The sequence below is a fragment of the Poecilia mexicana genome, unplaced genomic scaffold (genome assembly GCF_051168715.1).
Source record: "Poecilia mexicana isolate PSO_F unplaced genomic scaffold, ASM5116871v1 scaffold_16, whole genome shotgun sequence".
Taxonomy (NCBI): Eukaryota; Metazoa; Chordata; class Actinopteri; order Cyprinodontiformes; family Poeciliidae; genus Poecilia; species Poecilia mexicana.
The window spans coordinates 27,546,910-27,569,712 of NW_028263385.1; the positions used below are offsets into that span (position 1 = coordinate 27,546,910).

At 38.9% G+C, this 22,803-nt stretch overlaps 1 protein-coding gene across 1 annotated transcript in view; it reads left to right on the top strand.

Annotated features, from left to right (window-relative positions):
• Positions 1–560: 560 nt before the first annotated feature.
• The window catches only part of me1 (malic enzyme 1, NADP(+)-dependent, cytosolic), an 85,667-nt gene continuing 63,424 nt past the window's right edge, over positions 561–22,803 (top strand). The window contains exon 1 of the mRNA XM_014967447.2: positions 561–817. Within this exon, the coding sequence (XP_014822933.1) occupies positions 689–817 (129 nt within the window). The 5' untranslated portion in view covers positions 561–688. The remainder of the gene's footprint in view (positions 818–22,803) is intronic.

Here is a 22,803-nt window from a genome sequence, read left to right on the forward strand (position 1 = left end):
TATATATGTAGACTAAAAACACACTTGTGTAGAGTTGTGTTTGATTAAAAAAAAACTGGAACATTGATTCATCTTTGATGTATATTTAACAATGATTATTTTTAATGAAGGGATTTGACAAAATGAACTATTTGTTCATTATGGGTCATGTAAAAGCACTTTGAACTGCCTAATTGCTGAAATATAAGAATAAATGTGATGACTTTTTACATTAATCCCCAAAAATGTATAGAAGCTGGTGGCAGTCGTGACAAATTGTGAGCAATTTAGCGGTGTGTGGATATATATATTTTGTAAGGCACTAGCTAATTTTAATTTAGGACCTGTGCTTCAAATTTGAATGGAACAGCAAATGTTGAATGTGGTTTTAAATACAGTAACTTGTTGATTACAATAATGTGTTTTTTTATTATTATGTTGTTGCACTGGGCTGAAATAATTCAAACAATTCAAGCGTGTTTCATGTGTAACCATTTAGTGCTAGTGATAGGCTCCTGTTGGGTCACCCCACGCAGGCTGACACTTTGCTCATACCATGACCTTACAGCTCCACTGATAAGGAGACTCCTGCTCTTCTTAAACCCCCCTGGGCGGACGTGCGACCAGAGCTACGCGGCTGGACCTGCGCATCCACTTGTTGAGTTCCCAACGGTTCAACCAGAGCGACTCTATTTAAAGAGGCAACAAGATGGCACGCGGGCTGGTCAGACGAGAGTCGGTGGAAACAGAGATGCACAAATCCGAAGACAAGGGGAAGACGTTCGTTTACACCAAGAAGAAGGGCTACGATGTCACCAGAAATCCCCACCTCAACAAGGTGGGTGTTCGTGGGAGTTCGTGGGAGTTTTCTGCTTGTTTCTTTGAACAACAAGCGTTGGCAAGTAAGCTGCTGAGTTCAGGCGCTGTGGGAGATATTACTACTCGGTACGAAAACGTCAACGTATTTTAAGCTAGCGCTACGAGCAAGAAAATATTGTGTTTGTCTGTCATATCATTTTCTTTTGGTTTTAGAAAACCTTTAGAGGGTGAAGTTTCCCAAACAGCGAGTTGCTTCAAAACAACAAAGTTTTGCTTTCTAATTAGCAACCGAACTAAAGTAAACTTTCAACGTTTTTAGTGTCTCCTACATTATGAATGACGTAATCAATTTACCCATTACATAAGAAGCAACTACTAAACAAAATGTTGACGAATGTGGCGCATTTGTTTATAACTTTTAGATGGCTTGCATTTATACACAGAGCCCTGACGGAGCCCAGAGGCAGCCAGTGAACGTCACATTAGCTAGGACGTTTGGGTATCAGCTTTAGACGCGGTTATATTTAGAATTTAAAGAGACCAAACGCTGCTTCTGCACAGAGAGGGGGTACTTCAGTTAAACCGCTGCAATACTGCTTCAAACACAGTAAAAGAGAAGCAATAATTCAACGAAAGGACATGTGAAAGAGCATGATTCAGCATGTTGCATTTTATCATGTTAAATAGCTTTACTAAGATAGAGAAGTTACATAACCAGGCAGTAAATAATGTTGAGTAACTTCCTCAGAAAAATGTCCGGCAGTGACTTCAATTGTTACTCCCAATTAAAAAAACAAACAAAACAAAACAAAAAAAACAAGAAGCCAACTGGTGTTTGGACTTCATAGCTTGCTCATTCATTCCCATATTTTACATCAATGTTTCCTCAGTTTTTGTTTATTTTGTCATTTGTATTGGAATGACAATGCACAATGGGTTATGTAAGTAGACCTAAATTAGCTACATAGGCTGATTCTCATTTGTGCCTGTGAGCTTTCCAGTGTTTTCTCTTGGCTTGATGATGGTCTGGGGCCCCAGAGGTCAAATTGTGGCCACAGGGGCTTCTGTCTATGGTGCTGACTGACCAGCAAAACAGGCGCCGTCATTCTGACTCAGTCCACAAAGTGCTGTCTGACTGCTCTCTTTTAGAAATTCTTCTTCTTCTTTTTTTAAAAATTAGAATTCTTTTAGGATCCTTTTTTTTTTTTTTTTTTTTTTGAGGGGTTCTTTTTGTCACATATGTTCCTTTAATGAGAAAAAGGGCAACATGTATTTTAATTATTTGATTTATTCCAGAAGAAATGCACTGTAATACTAAAACGCTACACATTACCTCACAAAAGTATTCACACACCTTGAAATCTTTTCCGCATTACAACCAAAAACCTGAGCGTATTTTATTGGAATGTTTTTGTGTGTGTGATCGTCCACAGTGTAGTGTAAAATTGTGAAGAGGTAGGGAAATTATGGATGGTTTTCAAAAGTATTTTACAATTACAAATCTGAAAAATATTCTTCCCTGCCACTGTGGCTCAAAACTCTCCCAAAAGCCTGACCCTCCCACCGCCGTGGGGTCAGAGTGGAGATCGTGAGGTTCAGGCTGATGTGTAACTAGGTCACTTTTGAGGACAGTGCGGTTGCACTGGATTTTATTAAGGGGTACCAGAGTAAATAAAAGGGACTAAATACAAACAAGAACCACGCATTGTGTAATCTCTACTTCTCAATTCAGCAACGCATTGTGTTCTTAATATGACACCCAGAAGCTTGAAGTTTGACCATGAAGCAATATATTTCACATAGTAAGGTGTTCAGAGTTGATAAAGGTGGCCGTTGGTTTACTGTGGTTGGGTGAGATGTCAGGAAGGTTCTTGATAAGTCGGATAGTGGAGCTCCAGCAGGCCGTTATCTGTGGCGTGAGTGAGCTGGTGCACAGAGTTGCTGATGACTGCTAATGGCTTCATCAGTGCTGCCCACCAGCACCACATGTTTGATTTACTGTATCGCAATATGGAGTTCAGTGGCATGTGTGTGTACTCTGGTGGAAGATGTGGCGCTAAATGCGAAAAGCTCATTTGTCTGGTTTGAACATAGAGGTACCATATCTTCATATGCTTTTAATAGTAAAACATAGACATTGTAGGAGAAAGATTTTGTTAAAATTTAGTGCACTTCATTTTATGTTGACCAACAATTCTTTGGATGATAAGCAAAATAATTTCTGCCTTGCATGCTATGGCCCTCCATGCTCACTGTGGAGGTATCCCAGGCATGACAGGACTCCGCTGACAAAGCAGAAATGTAGCAACTGTTGCAAGTTTTTCTCTGACTTTACTTTTTGACACTTCCTGAAAAGAACAATCCAAAAAAAGTCAGATGTCTTTTTGCTTTCAAGTTTGATTTGAACACGTCATACAGCAGGGACATGTTTTACCGACTCAGCATCTGTCACAATATCCTCCTTTGTTCTCTGAGTTCCCTTTGTGGTATTTTGTTTAGGACTGAAACTAACGATTATTTGAGTAATTGATTAATCTGTCGATTATTCTGGTGATTACCGCATTAAAAAATGTCACATTCTACATACCTTTCATTTTACTACAATATTAAAAATACATTAAATTAATAATTCAATTCTCGTTTTTAAATAAGAAAAAACATTTGACTGCCTAAAATGCAGTACTCTAGCATACCTTTAGTAAATCTAAACCAGGTGAAGCTTGTCCATCTGAGGAGTTTTTGCTAAGACATATTTGCAGACAAAAGTGTTTTTATCTTAATTTCAAATGTATATTTTTTCTATAGTTTTGGCTTAATTACTGCTCTGAATGTTTTTTTTTTCTTTTCACCAGTCTGGACTATGCAGGCTGTTTCGAGTCTGTATAGTCCAGTTGACAATTAATCGGTTACTAAACTAGTTGGAGATGATTTCAATAATTGATTAATCACGAATAATCAGATTAATTCTATTAATTGTTTCAGTTCTAATTTTGTTGGAGCTGAAACATTTTCTTCATGGACCTGATAAGTTTCTCTTTTCAGAAGTTTACATTGTCTCTTTAAGTACAAATGATTTAGTTTTTAAGAAAATCTTGTTTACTTACGAAGGGATTTTAACATTGAGTCCAAAGCTAAGTTAGAAAAAAAAAACCTAAAATTTTGACCTGAATTCTTTCCGAAGTACTCTGTTGGAACAAATTTTCATCAGAATGCATACCGGGTTTGATATAAATCATCCCCGCTTTACATTACTGCTTCCCTAAGGACCTATAGCCTCGGCGTTTAGTCTTAGTCCTGTGAAGTATTTGTTTACGCCTCAGGTTACGCCTTGGGCCACTGACCACGCCCAGTGAACAGTGAAACCTCTTTCAACGGGCTGGATATAGGGATCTACATGGAAATAAGACTGACCAGTCATAAGTTTACATACACTTGCCATGGGCACAAATATAATTTCTACACACTTGAAGAGTTGTTCTTTGAGGATGAAATAAGTGTACACCAAATAACTTTAAAAGAGTCAAACATACAGGATAAAAAAATACACACACCTACACTAATATTTGAATAATATAAATTTGGAACATAGAAACTTAAATTGGTTGACCTCTTGATCAGTGAAATCCATTAGGGTAAGGTTAGGGTTAGGTTGTATACACCCTTTCATTGTCTGTGCACTGTTGGGAAGAGATGCTAATTATGCTAACATGCTTGGAAGAAAGCCAGAGTAACTAGAATTCATGCGTAGGGAGAATATGCAAGCTACAAGCTACATGCCTCCACTTTGGTTGCAAAATCAATACCAATACAAATGGATTGTAAAGCTACTCTTTACAGTCAGTCAGGACCAAGATTGTGTTTTCTGGCCACAATGGGGAAGAATGTTTGCTGAAATCAAAACGACACTTTAAGTCCCAAGAACTCTGTAGCAATCCTCAAGGAAGACAGAGTTAGAGTTTGAGGTAGCATCTCCACTCCTATTGTGTTGAACTTCACCTGAACTAAACAGCTACAAGGTTCAAATTGAACACAAGTGGGTGTTCCAAAATGATCCCACACACGCAATGGAATGATTAAAGCAGGATAATACCAAGCAACCTCACTCGAAAGTATGAAAGCAACCAATTTTAAATGAGCCCTGCGTTTTTATAAGAAGCGGTTAAATGTCTTTTCTTTAATGATGGCTAAAAGTGGTCTCCAGCTTGTGTACGACTTGCTCAGGAATATTTGAGTGTTTGAAATGTTTTTTTAACGTTTGAAGTTTAGAAACTTTAGAACGAATTCCAAATTAGGCCCTGAATTCTGGTTTCAAATGTAATTTAGGTTACATGTGTGAACAGTAAAATGGGTCTTTAAAGGCACAAAATCAAAATGTTCTTTGTGCTATTGATGAGTGTAATCTTTTACATTCAAAGTATCTCATGAGCTTGACCTTAACTAATCTTTTAAATTACCTCTACAGACTATTACCTTAAAATCTCAGACTTAAATCAATTCCTCTCATAATTTGATTCCTATTTTTTTCTATTCTCCCAATCTGCCCTCTTATTTTCAAGTGGTGTGAAGAGTGAACGTTATGAGCCACAGTCTTTTTGTTCTTCACTTTTACAAGGTAGTTTTTCATCTCACTTCAAAGCTGGCCATCCTAAATGAGCTAACTGTGTTTTGGAACAAAGTCTGCTTTTATAAGGCGATTTTTGCTTGTATAAAAACTTTTAGTTAGGAAAAAGCAGTCAAGAGCGATGTGCCTGTTTCTTCTTGGCACACGGCTTGTTCTGCAAAAAGAAACGGAAGAAACAAAAGCAAATGTTCTGTATGTGTGTTGAAGTAGACACCAGGTAGCCGGTGGATGTACCTGATGAACCGGCCATGCCAAACCCAAACCCAGGTGAGCGTAGCGGAAGAAAAATGGTCGCCTATGCAGCCAGGTGAACTGCTCACTGTCGGTTCTCCTACGTGAGCTGGAGGCCAGGAAATTGAAGGAGAAGGTAGGAAATGACTGCTGGAGCATGTTGGGAGTCAGGTACAGGCGGGTCCTTGTGGCTCAGGCAGTGCTACATTGTTACCCTCGTCCAGCTTTCTGCAAGCCCTTGGGAAGAGGTGTGTTTACCTCTCTTAGCTGGTCCACTTTACCCCTAACAGGAACCAGTCACGGCACAACCTGCTAATTGATGCTGAGGGATGCAGCGCTGAAAGCAGCCTGTCCTCACATCGACAGGCTTCGTTTCCCTCTAATCTCTCTGCTCGCGTACGCCTCGCTCCACGGATGTATGGACCCACACACAGCCCTACCGCTCTCCCTCCCTCCCTCCATGGGTGGATATTATAGGTGCTTTCTGTACGCAATAAAGAGACAGAGTGGGGTATGAGGTGCAGAAAGGAACCTCTATGGTGGTGAGCAGAGCTCCACAGAAGTCCTCTGTCGCGATGCTTGATCACCTTAATGAGGTATCTGTGTGCATCTCGCTTCTCTGCCGGTGCCACTTTGGACAGCAACAGCAACATTTGAAAAAGAAACCGTCTTGTCATCTAATTAGAGATGTGTAATCACGTCGAGCACCCGACTGATGTAACACATGACCATTCACTGGTTTTCTGCTGTTGCTCAAGTTGGAAAATACAGATGATGGGAAAAGATTAAGAGAACGACAATTGCAGCTGTTTTCCTTTGTGTTCATGTATAATTTCACAGTGGTGCCAATTTGTAGCCCTACTTCCTACCCTCCTGTTGCCATCTCTTAACTTCATTGATTGTTGGGGCAAAAAAGAAAGCTAACCAAACCAGTTTGCCCATGTATGAAAAAGTAATTATCCCTAAAAGTTCTTGCTATGTCACCCTTGGTAGCAACAGCTGCAGTTTAGAGGCTTTTGTGATTTCCTGTGTAGGAATTTTGGCTCATTCAATATTTAAAAGCAGGCTTGTTGGGGTAATTACACATAATGACAATTAGATTTAGGTTCAGACTTTTCCAAAATCCTTTTTTCCTTAGGGTTTTTTCACACCTGATTGTCAAGTAGACAAAATTTCTACATTTGTTACATTTACATCTGGTGGACTGCACTGCGTTAAAAAATCCAAACCCTTTGAGCAACCTGTTTTGCCGCTCGCCTGTAGGTGGCGCTGCACCAAGAACCACTGAAGTAAACGGCACAAAAACCTCTGAAGAAGGCACTGAGCGCAACTTCCTTCACGAAATGCAAAACAAAAATGGAGTGGGGTCAGATTTTAACAGGCCACAGGCCACAAAATTTGAAAGTGTAAAATGGCCGGCAGCCTTTCATGGCAACTGTTTTATACGCACATTTTACCTGCTTGCAAAGCTGCAAAAAATAAAAACTACTTAGTGAATAGATGCTGAATAGAAGACCCACAATGACCTACATTCTAAAACAGAGGGCCACGAAATGAAAAATGAAGCTGTCATTCATCCCTTTAATGCTAAATCCCACAAAACTCGTGTTGATCCCCAAGACTAAAGAGCAAAGTTGTGTTTATTGAAGTCTATAAAACTTACAAACAGCATGCATCATTTAGGGCTGAGAATACTAAATTAAATGGAGAGCTCACATGCAGACAGCGTTTGAATTAGATCTGCCATTTGCAACCGCAGACGACACTGCACCATGAAACACTGTATTTAAGGGCATTTGTTTCTGGCATGTGCTGAACAGCGCATGATGATTAGGGAGTGAGGCTCTGATGCCAGATGGCGACGGTCCTGATAACTCTGTGCAGCAACGTTTAACTCCCAGTTTAGACTTACTCTGGTTTGGCTGCTGCTTTCACTCACTCAGATTTGCTCTGCAGACTTGGGAGTTTTCCTTTATGCAAAAGCATTCACATTCAGTACTTAAATCATAAAAAACATGTCAGACTTTGTTTAAACTTTGCACTTGTGATTCTTTTTGTTATTTTAGAGGAATTTTGTATGGTATGTTTGAGTTTCTGCACATAGCCAAACAGCTCTTCCACACATATATTCAAACGGGGACATATCACAGTTTTATTAAAATGTATCCAGTGCAAAAATCGAAGCAGTATCGTTTCAGAAACAGCCATCTGCAACTTGGATTTCCATGAAATTCTCTGTGTATCAGCATGAAAGTAGGAAGTTTATTTTTTGGTTATAAAAGTTTATTTGCTGACACTTGTTGGAAAAACTGAGTGGTGTCTTGTTTATGCTGCGAGCTGAGGTTCCCATGTCCTTTGGTAGTTTTACTGACTGTGTCATTCTCATTCCCACCTTGGCTTCCTGTCAACATGTAGCATCCTTTTTTTTGTGTGGGAAAATTCCTCCGTTAATGCTGAGTAGCAGCTTCGTTTTTAAGCTTCTTTTAGCATGACGAATACAAAAAACGAATCATTAATAACTTCAGTTATGACAAATGCTACTTTGGTCCAATCATGAAACTATAAACAAAAGTTAAGCAGTAGGAAAACAGGATGAAGATATCTTCACATTTATTTTTCACATTTATTTTTATATTGTTGTTAATAGAAGATTATGCGATTAAAAAAAAAAAAAGAGTAGAATTGGTGAGACTTTATAAGACTTTATGCGGTGCATACCATTTGTATTTTTTAATCAGTCCATCAAGTTTACTTGCATAGCACATTCACATACCACAACAAGGCAGTTCAAAATGATTTACATCAGGAAAACAAAAACATCCTGATCACATCAAACAGTCACCAGTTGTGAAACCAGTAGCAGACATTATATTTTGTCAAGTGCCATCATGAGAATCATCAATACGCATCAAATATCTTGATCCAGTTATTGCGGGTCCAGTGCAAGTTGATATATAGGATAAGCTTGCATCAACTTGTTTGTGTTTCAGATATTTTGCAGTTTTAAGAACAATTATTCCAGATTTTTTGTGCATAGAAGCTGGATACTTTTTCATCCCTGTTTAGTTCTGTTTCTGTAGGTGCAGAGTAGGCTAGAACCAGAACCAGAACCAAATTAGGAATTTCCAAATTCTAGATCCAGATAAAAGGCAACTAAAATACTAATTAGGACAGCCAATGATTCCCGAGCGGCCCCTGAATTCAGAATCTGATATGACTGCTACCCATATGAACTGTAGTCAATACTTTCTCATTTTCTGCAGCTTAAGAATCAGTATCTGAGCTTTTTTTTTATTTTTATTTTTTTATCAATTACGCTCATAGTATTGTATAACATTTATGTGTGAACATGTTCTTCAAAGTAACATTATCATCATGAGTTACATATTTTGGAGGCATGAAAATAACTTCCCTACAATTGGTGTCTCATTGTTATTCAGAGGACAGAAGTAATTTTAAAATACTTCCCTAATTCCGACTGAACCTTTCGGAGCACGCCTCTCTAAATGAAAGGGTTAAGATGATTCATCACCTGAAAGCGCAGAGAACAACTGCTCTTTTGTTGGAAGGTTGGAACATTACTGCTAGAGTCAGATATTCAACTCTGGAAAAAAAATTAAGAGACCACTTAAAATGATCAGTTTCTCTGATTTTACTTTTAATAGGTATATGTTTGAGTAAAATGAATATTGTTCTTTTATTCTATGAACTACTGACATGTCTCCAAAATTCCAAACAAAAATTTAGTATATTAGCAGAAAATGAGAAATGGTCAAAATACTAGAAAAGATGCAGTGCTTCCATACCTCAAATAATGCAAAGAAAATCAGTTCATGTTCATTTAGAAACAACAATACTAATGTTTTAACTCAGGCAGAGTTCAGAAATCAGTATTTGGTAGAATAACCAGGTTTTCAATGGGGTTCGATTTCCAGAGCTGTAAATTCCAGCAGTAATCAGGTTTATTTTAACTTAACATTTTTTTTACAAGCTGCCATTTACCTCTGTGTGCATAATGTGGGCTTGTTACAAAGTGCTTTTAAACCTCTGGATAGAGTGCTGGTCTGTTGGGTATGCAAGTTTCTTTACTTCCTTCAACTCACTAGATCAGTTCCAGATATTAACTTTATGGTAAATTCCTTTATGGCATATTTGTATAGCAGCTTGTCAACCCAACGACACCAAAATGCTTTACACACACACAGAGACATTGAGCAACTGACTTATGAGCTCATGTTTGAACTGGACACTTTATCACTAATTTCAAATTAGGTTTCCATGGAAATGAACAGAAGCATTTAGTGCTTCAAGAATGAATCAAGATCAAAAGTGTGGACAGGGTGCAAATTGCTTTCATCTAGACAGGTATTAAACCGCTTCAGTGTGTGTGTGTGTGCACCTGTAAAAGTCTGTTTAGAGATCAGTGACCATATTTAAAGCTAAATACAGCAAGGTCAACATTTAGGTTTCAATCCTTCCCTTAAGTGAACTGAAAACCGTGACAGGTCAGTCTTTGTTCAGGCCTCATAGAAAACATCTGCACCTTGTAGATGGATTGCAGAGCTCAATGCATGCATGCGTGTGTCACAGAAGCGTGTGTGTGTGTGTGTGTGTGTGTGTGTGTGTGTGTGTGTGTGTGTGTGTGTGTGTGTGTGTGTGTGTGTGTGTCTGCATTGTGCCAGGTGTGGCCAGGTGTTTCAGGTTGACTGCACACGCTGCGGGTGACTAGACATTCCTGTGATAGACTGGAGTGGATCGCCCAGACAGACGGAAAGCTGTATACACACACACTTGAATATTTTTGTTAACCTTCTGTTCTGCATGCTCTTAACGGGGTTGTTTTCTGGGGCAGCAGAATGTAATTTGATAAGTCTGTCAATTCAGCTGACTGCAATCATAAGCGCTCTAATGCCAGGTTTATTCAGCACCAAATACAAGGGAGAAGCCATTAGTTTGTCCCAGACAGAATGAAGGAGACTGTCTGAGCCTCATCACCTGCCCATCAAGCTCACCTAAAGCATCTCACCTCTTTCAGCTCACCTCAATACTGCTCTTGTCTGCCGTGTTACAGTAGGGGAGCTTTTGTCGTATAATAAATCTTAGAATTTATGGAAGTCTCGCAGTGAAAAATAAAGAAAGTAAAATTTTGAAAAGTCATGTAGGTAAATCCCAATACTTTTATACTGAACTGAATTAAGTGAATTCTCCCTACTTTGTAAATATTTTACTCAAATTAATTAATTTAATATGGAAAATGATTAGGGGCAGCAGGAAAATAAAATAATTTTGACTTTAATCTCAGAATCAAAATTGTTTGAATTGTTTATGAATCATCAGGGAAATCTACAAAACTCCAGTCTTCAAAAGATTGCAAGGAAGAAGCCATTATGTGATTATTTGTGTATAACTGAGATACACCTGATAATGTTTGTCTATTCATATGGATTTTGAAAGAGATTGACTTCCCTCTCAGAATTGGCCTTGAATCCTCTGTTTTAACTTCATTTCTGGAATAAATTAGTAGCAAATTATTTAGTTTTTAAACCTTAGACTCACCAAGCAAAGGTTGATCAGTTTTTGGTGGAACTGTAAATGCATCATCAGGCATCATTAGTCTTACAACTCAAACCTACCTAAGGTTTACAAATCCTATAACAAGGACATACTGACATAATTGTCATACATCAATGTCAATAATGTATGTCAACTATTTATTTGTATTTTGATGTAGTTTGACACAAAGTCAGAATTCCAAGAAAGTCAGAATTCTTTTCTTTTTCCGGTGAACCTAAACCTCAAGTAAATAAGTAACAAATTAACTAGTTTCTAAATCTTAGACTGTAAATGTTACCAGTGAAATGGAAGTGTGAGACATCTTCACAATCAGCTGATTCACCCCTCATACAGAATGTTCCTAATTCTAGAAGAATTTCCTTTAACATACATGTAAAACCAAGAACCGCAGACTCTTCAGTATACCTGAAACAAGTTTTATCAAGGCAGAAGATCCCCTATGTCACAGCTACATGCATTTTCTTCTATCCGACTAATCGTCAGAATAATCGATAACTAAAATAACCGTTGGCTGCAGGCCTACATTTGAATGACATACTGACATACACACGATGAAAATGAACTTGACCAGACGGGTGATTAAGTGCGAGTACTGACTTGTGTTGTCCCACTAATGCATCAAAACAAGCTTGTAATTTGTATGACATTCAGTAAATAAGCAGTTCCTCTACTTTGCCTCGCTGCATTGCTGTTTTGCTGCTCACATCAATAAGGGAGGATTCCAGAGGCAAGTGGCGCCATTATTATGTGGAGTCCATCCTAATCCAATGAGTCTGCGTCTGAGTCTGCAGTCTATGTAGAAAACATTGATCATAGTTTTCTCCCCATGTGTTCAGCTCATCGGCCAGGATGCTAGATGAAGTCCACAGAGATGGTTATTATTAACGTAAGAGCTTTTCTCCCGGCGAAGTATTTATTCAGGCCCTTGAGCGTGTGACAGGATGGCATCTCAAAAGCTTGAAGCCCAGCCGGCACAGCGGTGCACACTTTGAGCTTCAGAGATCGCTGATTGCCTTGGACCCTTTCCCAGCAGCACTCGGGCTCCTGGGGGACCCGAACGGCGCGGGATGAAAGGGGCTGCCTCAAGGGAGCTGTGCCTCCTCCACCCGCTTTAAGGCTGCCCTCCCTAAGTCAACAGCAGTTTGGTTTTCAAGGCTGTTTGACCAACAAGTGTGCCTGTGCATTCACAACTTGACACCTCTTGATTTAGGGAGCCCTGCGTCAGCATGTTTGCCCGAGACGAGGCGGTAACGACGGTCCACTGGTCTCCTTTGGAAGTCGGCGTTGCTGAGGTGGAGGTCATGACTCTTGGAGGGAGGAGTGAATGGAGGCAAAGTCCCGGTCACCCAGAGACCTGAAAGCTGCTAGAGCAAGAACAACTGACGGGGAACTTCAAACTTAGTTCTCTGTGTTTCGTGACTTTGATTTCAACTTGAACTTTAATTCATAAATATAGAAGTTAGTTTTTTTTGTTTTGTTTTTTTTAAGTCTGAGTCAGTGCTGTACAGTAGATTATATCTCTGAATAGGGATGTTATGACTGGAAAAGCATTCAAGAAATTGAAACACCCTGATCTAATTTGTGCGATACTGATCTTCTTTTTTTTTCTTTTTCATTTTGATTGTTATCAGCACTCCAAAAACAAAGAGCCATCCGTATTTCAGTAAGGATTATTATCTTTATAAACACTTACATAAGACAGACTCAGGCTGAGACTGGAGAGGAAGTAATTTCTGTGACATAATAGAGTTATTAAGGATTACAACAAAGAAATCTGTTGTGTATGGAAGCCAAAGTGTGTGGATTTTAAATTTCCACACACTTTGGAAATTTCAAATCCAAACAACAAACCCATATTTGTCCATTGGATTTTAGAAATGAGGGCGCACAGGCAGACCATGTGCGGTGTGTCGAGGTATTCGTTGGGAAACGCTTAGTCAGGTTGTAGAATCCTGAAGAGATGTTTGGGAGCTGATGTGTGCTGTTTCTCTTCCTCCTGAGAGGAAGGGACGGATTTAAATGGCTTTATTATGAGGGTAATCCTCTTGAACCTTGCTACAGCTGCTGTTTTAGCAGAAAACAGATGGGAGGGGGGGCAAGGAGGGCATTTGACTCTGCACAATAGGGAAAGCTGCCGTTCCATGTCCTCACACCAGAAACAAACATATCCAGAATTGACATGATGGAAAGGCACACAGAAGTTCTTTCGTTCATTATCATACCCTTCCAAAGGTATTCATTCCACTTAAACCTTTTCATATTTTGTGAAATTTGTTGCCTGTTCTTTGCAAAAAAACAACAACAAAAAACAGCTCAAAAATAGTCAGGCTGGATGAAGAGTGCCTGTCAACATCAACTTTTCTTTCTTACCAGAGATTCTTCAATGAATTTGAATGGTCAAACTGCAAATGGGTCTTTCTTTTGCCATTATTACTTGATGGCTAGATCAGTTTTTTTTCCACAAGGGCCTTTTGGTTGTTCTCTTATCGGTTTAGGTGGACGGCCCTGTCTTAGGTGGACGGCTCTGTCTGAGCCAGCTCAGAACCTTCCCACAGCTTAATCTCTGACCTGTCCAGCACGTTCATGATGGTGTTTGTTCACTAATTCTCTAACAAACCTTTGAAATCTTCAGAGAATAGAGCCACATTTCTGCTGAGATTGGATTACTCACAGATGGATTAAGTGGATTCATAAGAAGATTTACGAATTCTTCTTACGTCAATTAGTTGGTCAGGATTTTATTTAGGTGTGCAAGAGGATAGGGTCTATTCTACTTGAGTAGAATGATTAACAGCCTCTCTGTGCATTTCATATGACCTCCATGACTTGCACATTCCTGCAATTTTCCCCATGTCTTTTATGGAAGATAAGCAGCGAATGTAAAGAATGGGAATGGTCCACAGATTCTGACCAGGCCATAGCAAACATTTAACAGCACCAACTGTGTGGGTCACAAAAAGGTGAGATAAGAGGTTTAGTTTTTTATCAATGGAGCTTTTCATTCATCAATGTAATACCTGTAATTTTAGTCTCATTGTAGGTACACTAAGGTCTAAAAACTGTCTGTACTTGTTTTTCATCAGAGAGCATAGTGGGGCCTCACCTGAGGAAAGAATGGCCACACAAGCTGTGTTTACATTACAGATGTTCATAAAACGTTGTTAATGTTCTGCTAATGTTGAAAAAGCACACTTTTGCAATTGCGGTGTTTCTATCAAATAAGAAACGCAATTAAAATCAGGATAAATTAAAAAACCTGCAGTGCCATCATCCTGCTACCACTTTGTCTTTTCCGGCAGTAGTGACATATGACTGTTGATCACATGACTTATTTGATGCAGAAAAAAAGTGTTTCCATCACAGTTTTTCAAACTTTCGATCCAGCTGAAAAACCACCTCATCTTACCAGAAAAAGGTTTAACAAACTGTGAGGTTTTTTTCCCCACCCAAATTGACGCGTTTTTATTAAGCAAATTTATTTTCGTAATTCCAATTTGTGCAATTTCAAGGTCAATGGAAACCCAGATACTGATCTACTTCATTGTTGCCTTGAACTTAATCTTCTCATCTCTTCTGGTTGTAAACACTGTCCATCTTTTTGCAATGTATTCACTGAAATTTCACCAAAGCAGTCCTATTATGGTACCGTGTTGTTACCAAGCAACAATAAACTGGGTTTGACCAAGTACGAAAGTACGTAAGTATTTTGCAGCCAAAAGCTATTGTGTCTCCGTCTGGGTCACATAATGTGTGTTGGTTTAATTGTCCCCCCTTGTCTCTTTTCTTTAATAATCTGAGTTTTTGGTGCAGCTGATTTATCAGAAAATCTGATTCAATTTGTTTTTTGTTTTTTTTTCCACCAGTAAGATTTTTTTCTTCTTCTGATGGTTTTTGTATGTTTTACACAAGTCCAGACTGGTAAGAGGGAGACGTTTATTGTGTGGGGAGTAGGTCAGAGGGTGCTACACAGATGAATGAACAGATAATAAGTGTAGAGTAATGGTATATTGACAGGAGATTTGTTTGGTTGGTTAAGGTCGGGTTACATCTAAGAGGTCAGGGTTGTCATTTCTGATAAAGAGATGTCAGGAAAACTCTTAACCAATTCCACAGCGGTTTAAGTGGCCAGTAAGATTATGTACTGTTGCAGACCTTTATGACATAGTGGCCAATGGAGCTTAAAAACAATCACCTAACAGTGATTCTTGAGAATAGGGACAAAACAGGTCCTATGGATAAAGCATGAAATTTGAATAAAATATACACAAAATATATTTTTTTCAAATATCTAACTAAACCAACCTGGGTCATGTGAGCACAACAATGTATATTTTTCTTTTTTTTGCTGAATATTTTTTTATTTTAAACATTGTAGTCGGTGGATGATGCCTGTAAACCCTTGTATCAGAGCAGAACTCAATACATTCTTATAGTTTAAAACAATTAAAGAAATACTAAAATTATATATTATGACAATTAAGTATAAGTAGTCATATAAATAATTATAAAAGTATCGATAAATTGAATTAAAAATAATTTTTAGATATTTTCCAACTCCGTTGAAATTTGTCCTTAGTTTTTGTCAACACCGTCAGAAATGAAAAGAATGTAAAAAAATCAGGCATTATTGGGGGGCACCAGAACTTCTGAGGACCCCATGACGTTGTCTTTTCTCTTCCTTTGCTAGGAGGGCTAGTTAGCTCCGGTTAGCTTAAGTTATTCTTTAGTTTTTTCTTCTGTTTTATTCCTAAGTTGTTTGTCACAACCATGATGTGTCAACTCCATAACTGACAATTTACAAAACTTTGATGAAATTTTGCGAAATAAAAGCTTAATTTTGGTATAATGTAAAGATTTCATGGACCTGACGAGCTACAATATGGCCTCCTTCAGAATAACATCATATAAATTGAGGTAGTTTGGCATTTCGTCAACTCCGTCAGATTTCAACTCCGTCAGACTTTTTCTGACTCTTTCAGTGAAATTGTTGTCAAATCTCACTTAAATGTGCAATTAATTCATTTTAATGTATTTTACATGAATTGCATTACTTCACATGTACCAAGTTTTTCATTTTACTCACTAGTTTGTCACCACCTTCAGTTCTGTGTCAACTCCGTCATCCACTGTCAACTCCATCAGATGGACTTTTTCTTGTTTTTTGTTTTAAATAATATTTATTTTATTTCTTGAGAAGCATTTCTCTGTAAATTGAGTAAAAATATCACTAATGGGGTATTTTAAAAATCATTTTAGATTTATTTTTGTCAGATGGTGATGACAAAGTTTTGGGTCAGGTCGATTAAAAATGTAATTTTTAAAAAAAAATTGCAACTGGGAGCCTGTACCTTAGCATCTTCATATTTTCTAAACATTATTTGTCATATTTGCATACATAAGGTTGAGAAATAATAAAAAAAAATATGGGAAAATTAAAACCCATTTTGTCCCTATTCTCAAGAATCACTGCTAAAACAAATAAGAAGGTTTATTTGTGTATCACGCTATGGTATACACAATTCAGTTGGTTGAAATCTAAGTTGCACTTTTTATAATCTAAAATCAACTATAAAAGGTATTACCAGCACTTCCATTGAGACATTTGCCACAGAATACTGTATTTTTTTCCCTTGTACATTTCAGAAACTATAACATCTTTTTTGTCACCATCAAATAGATCATTAAAATGGTCCACTTTTATGATTTTTTTTTTCTCAAAAATATATAATCAAGAACAAAAGGCCTTATATCGTAGATTCAAAAATTCCATGCTTTTTAAATAGTAAATTATTATAACTTTCTGCATTAAAAAGTGCTCCCATATGCATGTCTTATATGCAAAATGTGCTGGGATCACAATGCGACATGGTGTTAAGACTAAGCTTTAGATCCCATTCTTCAGAGGTAAACGTGGGCGCCGCTATGCACACACCACAGCATGACTCTGTTTCAGGACAAATAGCTTTCTGATACTGCATCTCTTTCCACTTGGCTGGTGATGCCTAAGGAATTTCCATAGTGTTGGATGTCTGCTGAGGCCGTTTGGGACCGGTGTGTTCGCTGAAGCTTCCTCAAAACGTGTGGGCGCTAACATGTTGCTGGTTCAAGTCTTCCATGAAACCTGCTCAATTAGCCCTTCTGAAACGGAGAAACAGATTCCTTTTAGTGGGACGGTTTGAATGACAGACATTGATCCCGAGTTGTAGACCTCCCATGGTCTCGGATTTATCCCATCATTCAGTGCGACATCTATATTTAACACTCTTTGATGTGTCCTTTCTAAAGCTGAAGATGGATGGCTAGGGAGGGCAGTTTTGGATGAAGAGGACCAGTATTTCTTGGGATGCTGGAGAGAGTTAAAGTGGACGGGTCATTAGCTTCAGTATGAGGGTCATTATTTGTGTTGGAGTAGAACGAGCCCAGCTCCCTCCACCATTTGAATTCATGGCCGTTCTGTGTAGCAGTTCAAACAGAGGGGGAGCGTGAACGCTCACTTGCACACACTAGCGTGAAAGAATGCATTCATTTTAGCTCTCTCTCCCTTCCCCTCCCCCCTTTCCCTTCTTTTAGCATGCATTCAACACACACTCAGCCACTTATTCTGATGTAAAATGGATGAGAGTACATGAGAACATGTAGCACGTCACCGAACTGAAGCCTCTGAAGATGCGCTACAGAGGTGTAACACCTGTTTTCAGTTCCTGCTTTTAATCTCCAGGTGGGTTTCTCCACCACATGGAGAAACCCACAGTGACAAACTGGAACCCATATGACGCTAGTGCTAGCTTAGCTTTCTTTAGCTACCACACCAATAACTCAATGTGGTACCAAAAAACTGGTTGCATCTTGGCAATAAGACATTGCTGGGCCAGAGGATGGAACCCCTTTCATTAGCATCTTGGGGCGGGGTAATGAAGACCAAGAACCAATCAAAATATTTTGTGTGCCTTGTTTGAAACTCTAGAGTGACATGACCTAATTCATCTGAATATACAACACATTGTCAAAAATAGTTAGGCAATCCATTCAAATGAATGAATTATGGTGTTCCAAATATATGGTGCATAAGATCACGTCCTGTAGACTGCTTCTAAAAACCGATTTGGAAAAAATGTTTCTCTCTTTGGAGTTTGTTGAATTCCAAAATGGTGTCTTGATAGGACGGTATCTCTGCAATAAGTCAAGGCATTTACCTTCCTTGCTCCTAAACAAATCACTATCAATTATTAGTGGAATCATAAGACTATGAAAAGATCTCCACATGCTCCCACTAGCATCTGGAGCAGTAGTGACCTCTTTGTTGATGGCCCCTTCTGTTTCCAGTATGACTGCGCACCAGCGCACAAAGCAAGGCCTACAAAGATATGAATAGGCGAGCTGGGTGAAGAATAATTTGAATTCACAAACAGACGGAACATATTTACAATGAATTGGAGTGAAAACTGCGATCCAACATTTCTCGCCAAGCATCAGTGTCTGACCTCACACATGCGCTCCTGGAAGAAACTTTCAAAATTTCCCATAAACATCATCCCAAACTTTGTAGAAAAACTTTTTCCCAGAAGGACTGAGGCTGTTGTAACTGCAAAAGCTCAACTGAGATCACGTTATGATCCATGGATTGAGATTGGTGCGCAGTCGTACTGGAAACAGAAGGGGCCATCAACAAGATTAAGTCAGCCAATTAGGAAAAAAACTTGCGTAACTTAATCTTACTACCTTATATAACTTAAGTACCTCAGTCAAACAGCAAGTGAAATCCTGGTTGTGGTTTCTTCAGTTTGAAACAATTACAAGATTAGCTTTAAAGATTAAAAGAAAACCATCTTATGAACAGTGAGTAAAGGTAATACATCAAATCTGGACGCCAAAAGTTATGTTTAGGATGAAAAAATCTGTTAAGAATTTAATTTAAAACAAAAAAAATTGTTAAAGCTTGATTTTACTTACAATTGACCAAAGTTGAATTTGAGATTTATCCCCCATTGCCCCCTAAAACAGACCAATTCAGTTAAAGGAGTGAGAGGGTATTCTATTTGAATTTATAATTGTTTATTTTTTCACTGTGTGCCATATGATTTTGCTCTTACTCAGTAATACAAATGTTGATTTTTAGACCTCTAGAATGTTGTCTGGAATATGACCTTTGTTCATATTCAAGGTGTGTGTCAAACACACCTTGTAGTTCCTGAGATACCTGGAATTCATTTTGAAAGTGTCATTTTCAAGAAATCTCCAAAAAAAAAAAACAGGCTTAGTTTTCAAGGGGTTAAAAGGGTGTATATGACTGACCTGCTTTTGTGGTCTGTCTGGTTCCAGCCTCAGATGTTTTACAATCCTTACTCCCCCTTCCCCTCCCGAATTCTCCCTGAATCTCTTCTGTGCTCTCTTACGTCCATCATGGTACTCCCTTGGCCTTGCATTCCCTGTTTTGCTGTGAGATGGCACGGTAGAAGCTTTAATGCTGTGTTTCGTGATGATCTGTAGGGGAGATGGCTACATCATCCTTTTGTAGCCAAGTATAATAGGTCATACAGAAACTCCGGGGAGTCACAGCAGCACTCCTACTGTCAGAGAAATGACAGCGCAGTTCTTGTAGATGCCAAGTCTCCAGTAAAACTCTCGTGGGCCATCTCAGTTCATAACGCTTCTCCAAAGTGAGATTTCTGTATATTTTTAGTACTCTCCCATGTTTTTATCTGCTTTTACTTGCATACTGACGCAAACCAGAAACTTTGCAGCTGTTGCACCAACAGCATCTCTCTTTTTTTTTTTTTTTTTTGCTAAACTGTGTAAACCAGTGTTTCTTTATGTTCCAGATCAGTTAGAAGATGCCCTTTTTAATGACAAGAGAGGATGAATGTCATAGGCATAAGGCCCTTTGAACCACCTACCTAATTTGAAGTTAGCTGAAGTCATATCCTATGGCTCCCTACACAATAATGCCACCACCTTTGTGTTTCTCACCACATTAGTAGGATTAGTCCTCATCCCTTATGGCCATCGCACATGAACCCAATGGTTGCAACTCACCTGCAACAACAAACACACTTTCTATACAGTTTTATAATTGCACCAAGTTACCAGTAGATTTCACTTCAGTCACTGTGATTCAGACTAATCCTATGCATTGTGATGTCATGCTTTATTTTTTTTACATTATGTTTAAGCCTAATTGTCCTTTGAGACATTTGAAAGAAGATTTGTTACCATTTATAACTGTATAGATATTGGAAGTGGAAAAAGTGGATTGGTGCCTCCCTACTTGAAACATTGTCAATAATGCTTTCCTTTCCACTTCGAATGTAACAATGTAAACTGAAGGCTTATGGTCTAACTATCAAATCTGCCTGCTGCAGGCAGATTCTCCACGTTGGTTTGTAGGTAGAGCAAACAAATTAACCTGCACCTTAATATATTTGGGGACTTTTAGCTTTCCTGTGCAGGTAAATATGGTCAAAATAGTAGCAAAGATTAGTATCAGTGATTTTAACTCATGAGGAAGGATGTTGTCAGCTGTTCTCAAAGTCAAGATTTTATAAAAAAACAAAAAACAAAATAAAAAAAACTCAAACCTTGTCTGTCTTTGAAAGCATCAAAATTTTAAACTCATTTTGCTTTTTGACAAATACAGCTGTCAAAAAGAGCAATGCATATTCTTGCTAGTACAATGAAATAACACAATCGGCGTGCTAGTGGATGTGTGATGTCATGACACTGACTTACGTCTGGGTTTTGGACACGGATTTGGAGTGCTGTTGTCATGTAGAGGGTAAAAGGGGCCAATAAACATCTAAATTAGGGTGGCGGGTTGGAGAGCAACGGCCATTTGAGGAAATGTAATAATTCATGTAGATGCAAAAGTAGTGTGCTGCTGCATATTTTTTTTAGCAATGTAGAAAAATAGTCTGATGGCTGTTGGAATACATTTCATGCCTTACTTACTGTACATGATTTTCTAAACCTTTAGAAACACTTTCCCCACTAGTACAAAATACCTGATTTGCTCCTCCTTTGTTGTCTTCCTTCATCACCTCATTTTACCTTGTCTTTGAATCCAGTCCTATTCTCTAATCCCAGTTGCCGTAACTGCAGAGTAAATCTGTCATTCCACTGGAATATTCCCCCGTTTACCCACACCAGCTGTTTTTACAGTGTCTAGACACACATGCCCCTATTGATGCAACAAGAGGTGGGCACGGTATGCTGCTGGACAATGAGAATATCATGTAGCGCGGTTCTTCTCCTGATGCAGGATTAAAAGCCCTCACTATTAGAGTGAGTACAGTGTACATTAAGGGCGGCTTAATGTAAACTGTGTTGGCGAAGCATCAGAGTGTGCCTGTGTGTTCACCGTCTGCATGAATAAGCACACGGCTGGCATAAAGATTGTGATGATTTTCACATTATCATCATCATACTTGTATTGTGTGTGTATATTAGGTGTGCGTGTGTGCGTGTGTGTGTTTATAGAGACTGCAGTGACTATAGAAGCACAGAGGCCGGTGACTCAGTCTTTCCTCCAGCTGTTAGCCAGAGTCTATCCCAGTATGGGTCACCGGCAGCCAGCCCAGTCAACTCATCAGGAGGTTTCCTGTGATAGCAAGCTTCTAATTCCGTTTCTGTTGACTCTGAAGTATTTATCCGTCTCCTTCGTGTGCTGCGGTTTCCAAACGGACTCGCTTTGCACGTCTGGAGCTCGTATCATGTTCAGGGTGAAGAACATTGAGGCTTGCATGGACTTGCCTGAACCCTCGAGGCCAGGAACTTCTTTGCTTTCAATCCAAGCCCAAATCCCTGTCTACATGTTTGCATCTATTCTTTGGACTTAATTACCGTTCCGTCTAAACTGTTCGTCGGGACTAATATGATTAATCAAGCAACAGTCTGGAAAGCCCAGTGTAGGGTGCAGAGAACACGTGGCGATAATGGTGGGGTAGAGTAAATAACGCTGATGGTGTTGTTTAAGGGGAGAACCTCAGCAGTCTGCTGTTCCCTGTTTGGTCAGCTGCAGAGGGGCTTCTGGGTTTTTGAGGAACGTCGACGTCACCAGAAGAGAACGAGCCCAGATACATCGCTCCGTGTGGCTTATCAAAAGAACGGTCGAACACAAACACGCTGGCTGGCTTTTTCTCACAGTCCAGCTCAACGCTTTGCATATGTTTGGTCTTCACATATTCAATTCAGGGCTATTTTAAAAACTGCATTTTTAGCTGAAAGTCCTCCAAAGAGCGCTTCGTTATTACTGCCAACACAAACATTTTCTGGTACTTTCCGTTGATAGCTCAGAGAAAACACAATGATGCTATTTATTCACTCACTCTAGCAGAGTCAAGCACAACTATGATATATTACAGTTAGATTAAAGTGGAAATATCCCTAAGAGTTAAAAAAAAAAGGCTCAGGATTTAGTGAATTAGTTCTGGTTTTTGCAGTCGAGGCTGTATTAATCTGATTTCTGGTTTCTTTGGGTTGTTCACAAATATTCGCCCCATTAGACTTTAACTCTTATCATAATTTAAAATCACATTCCACACCCAAACATACGCAGCCTAGTAGCTCCATACAACTTAACTTAG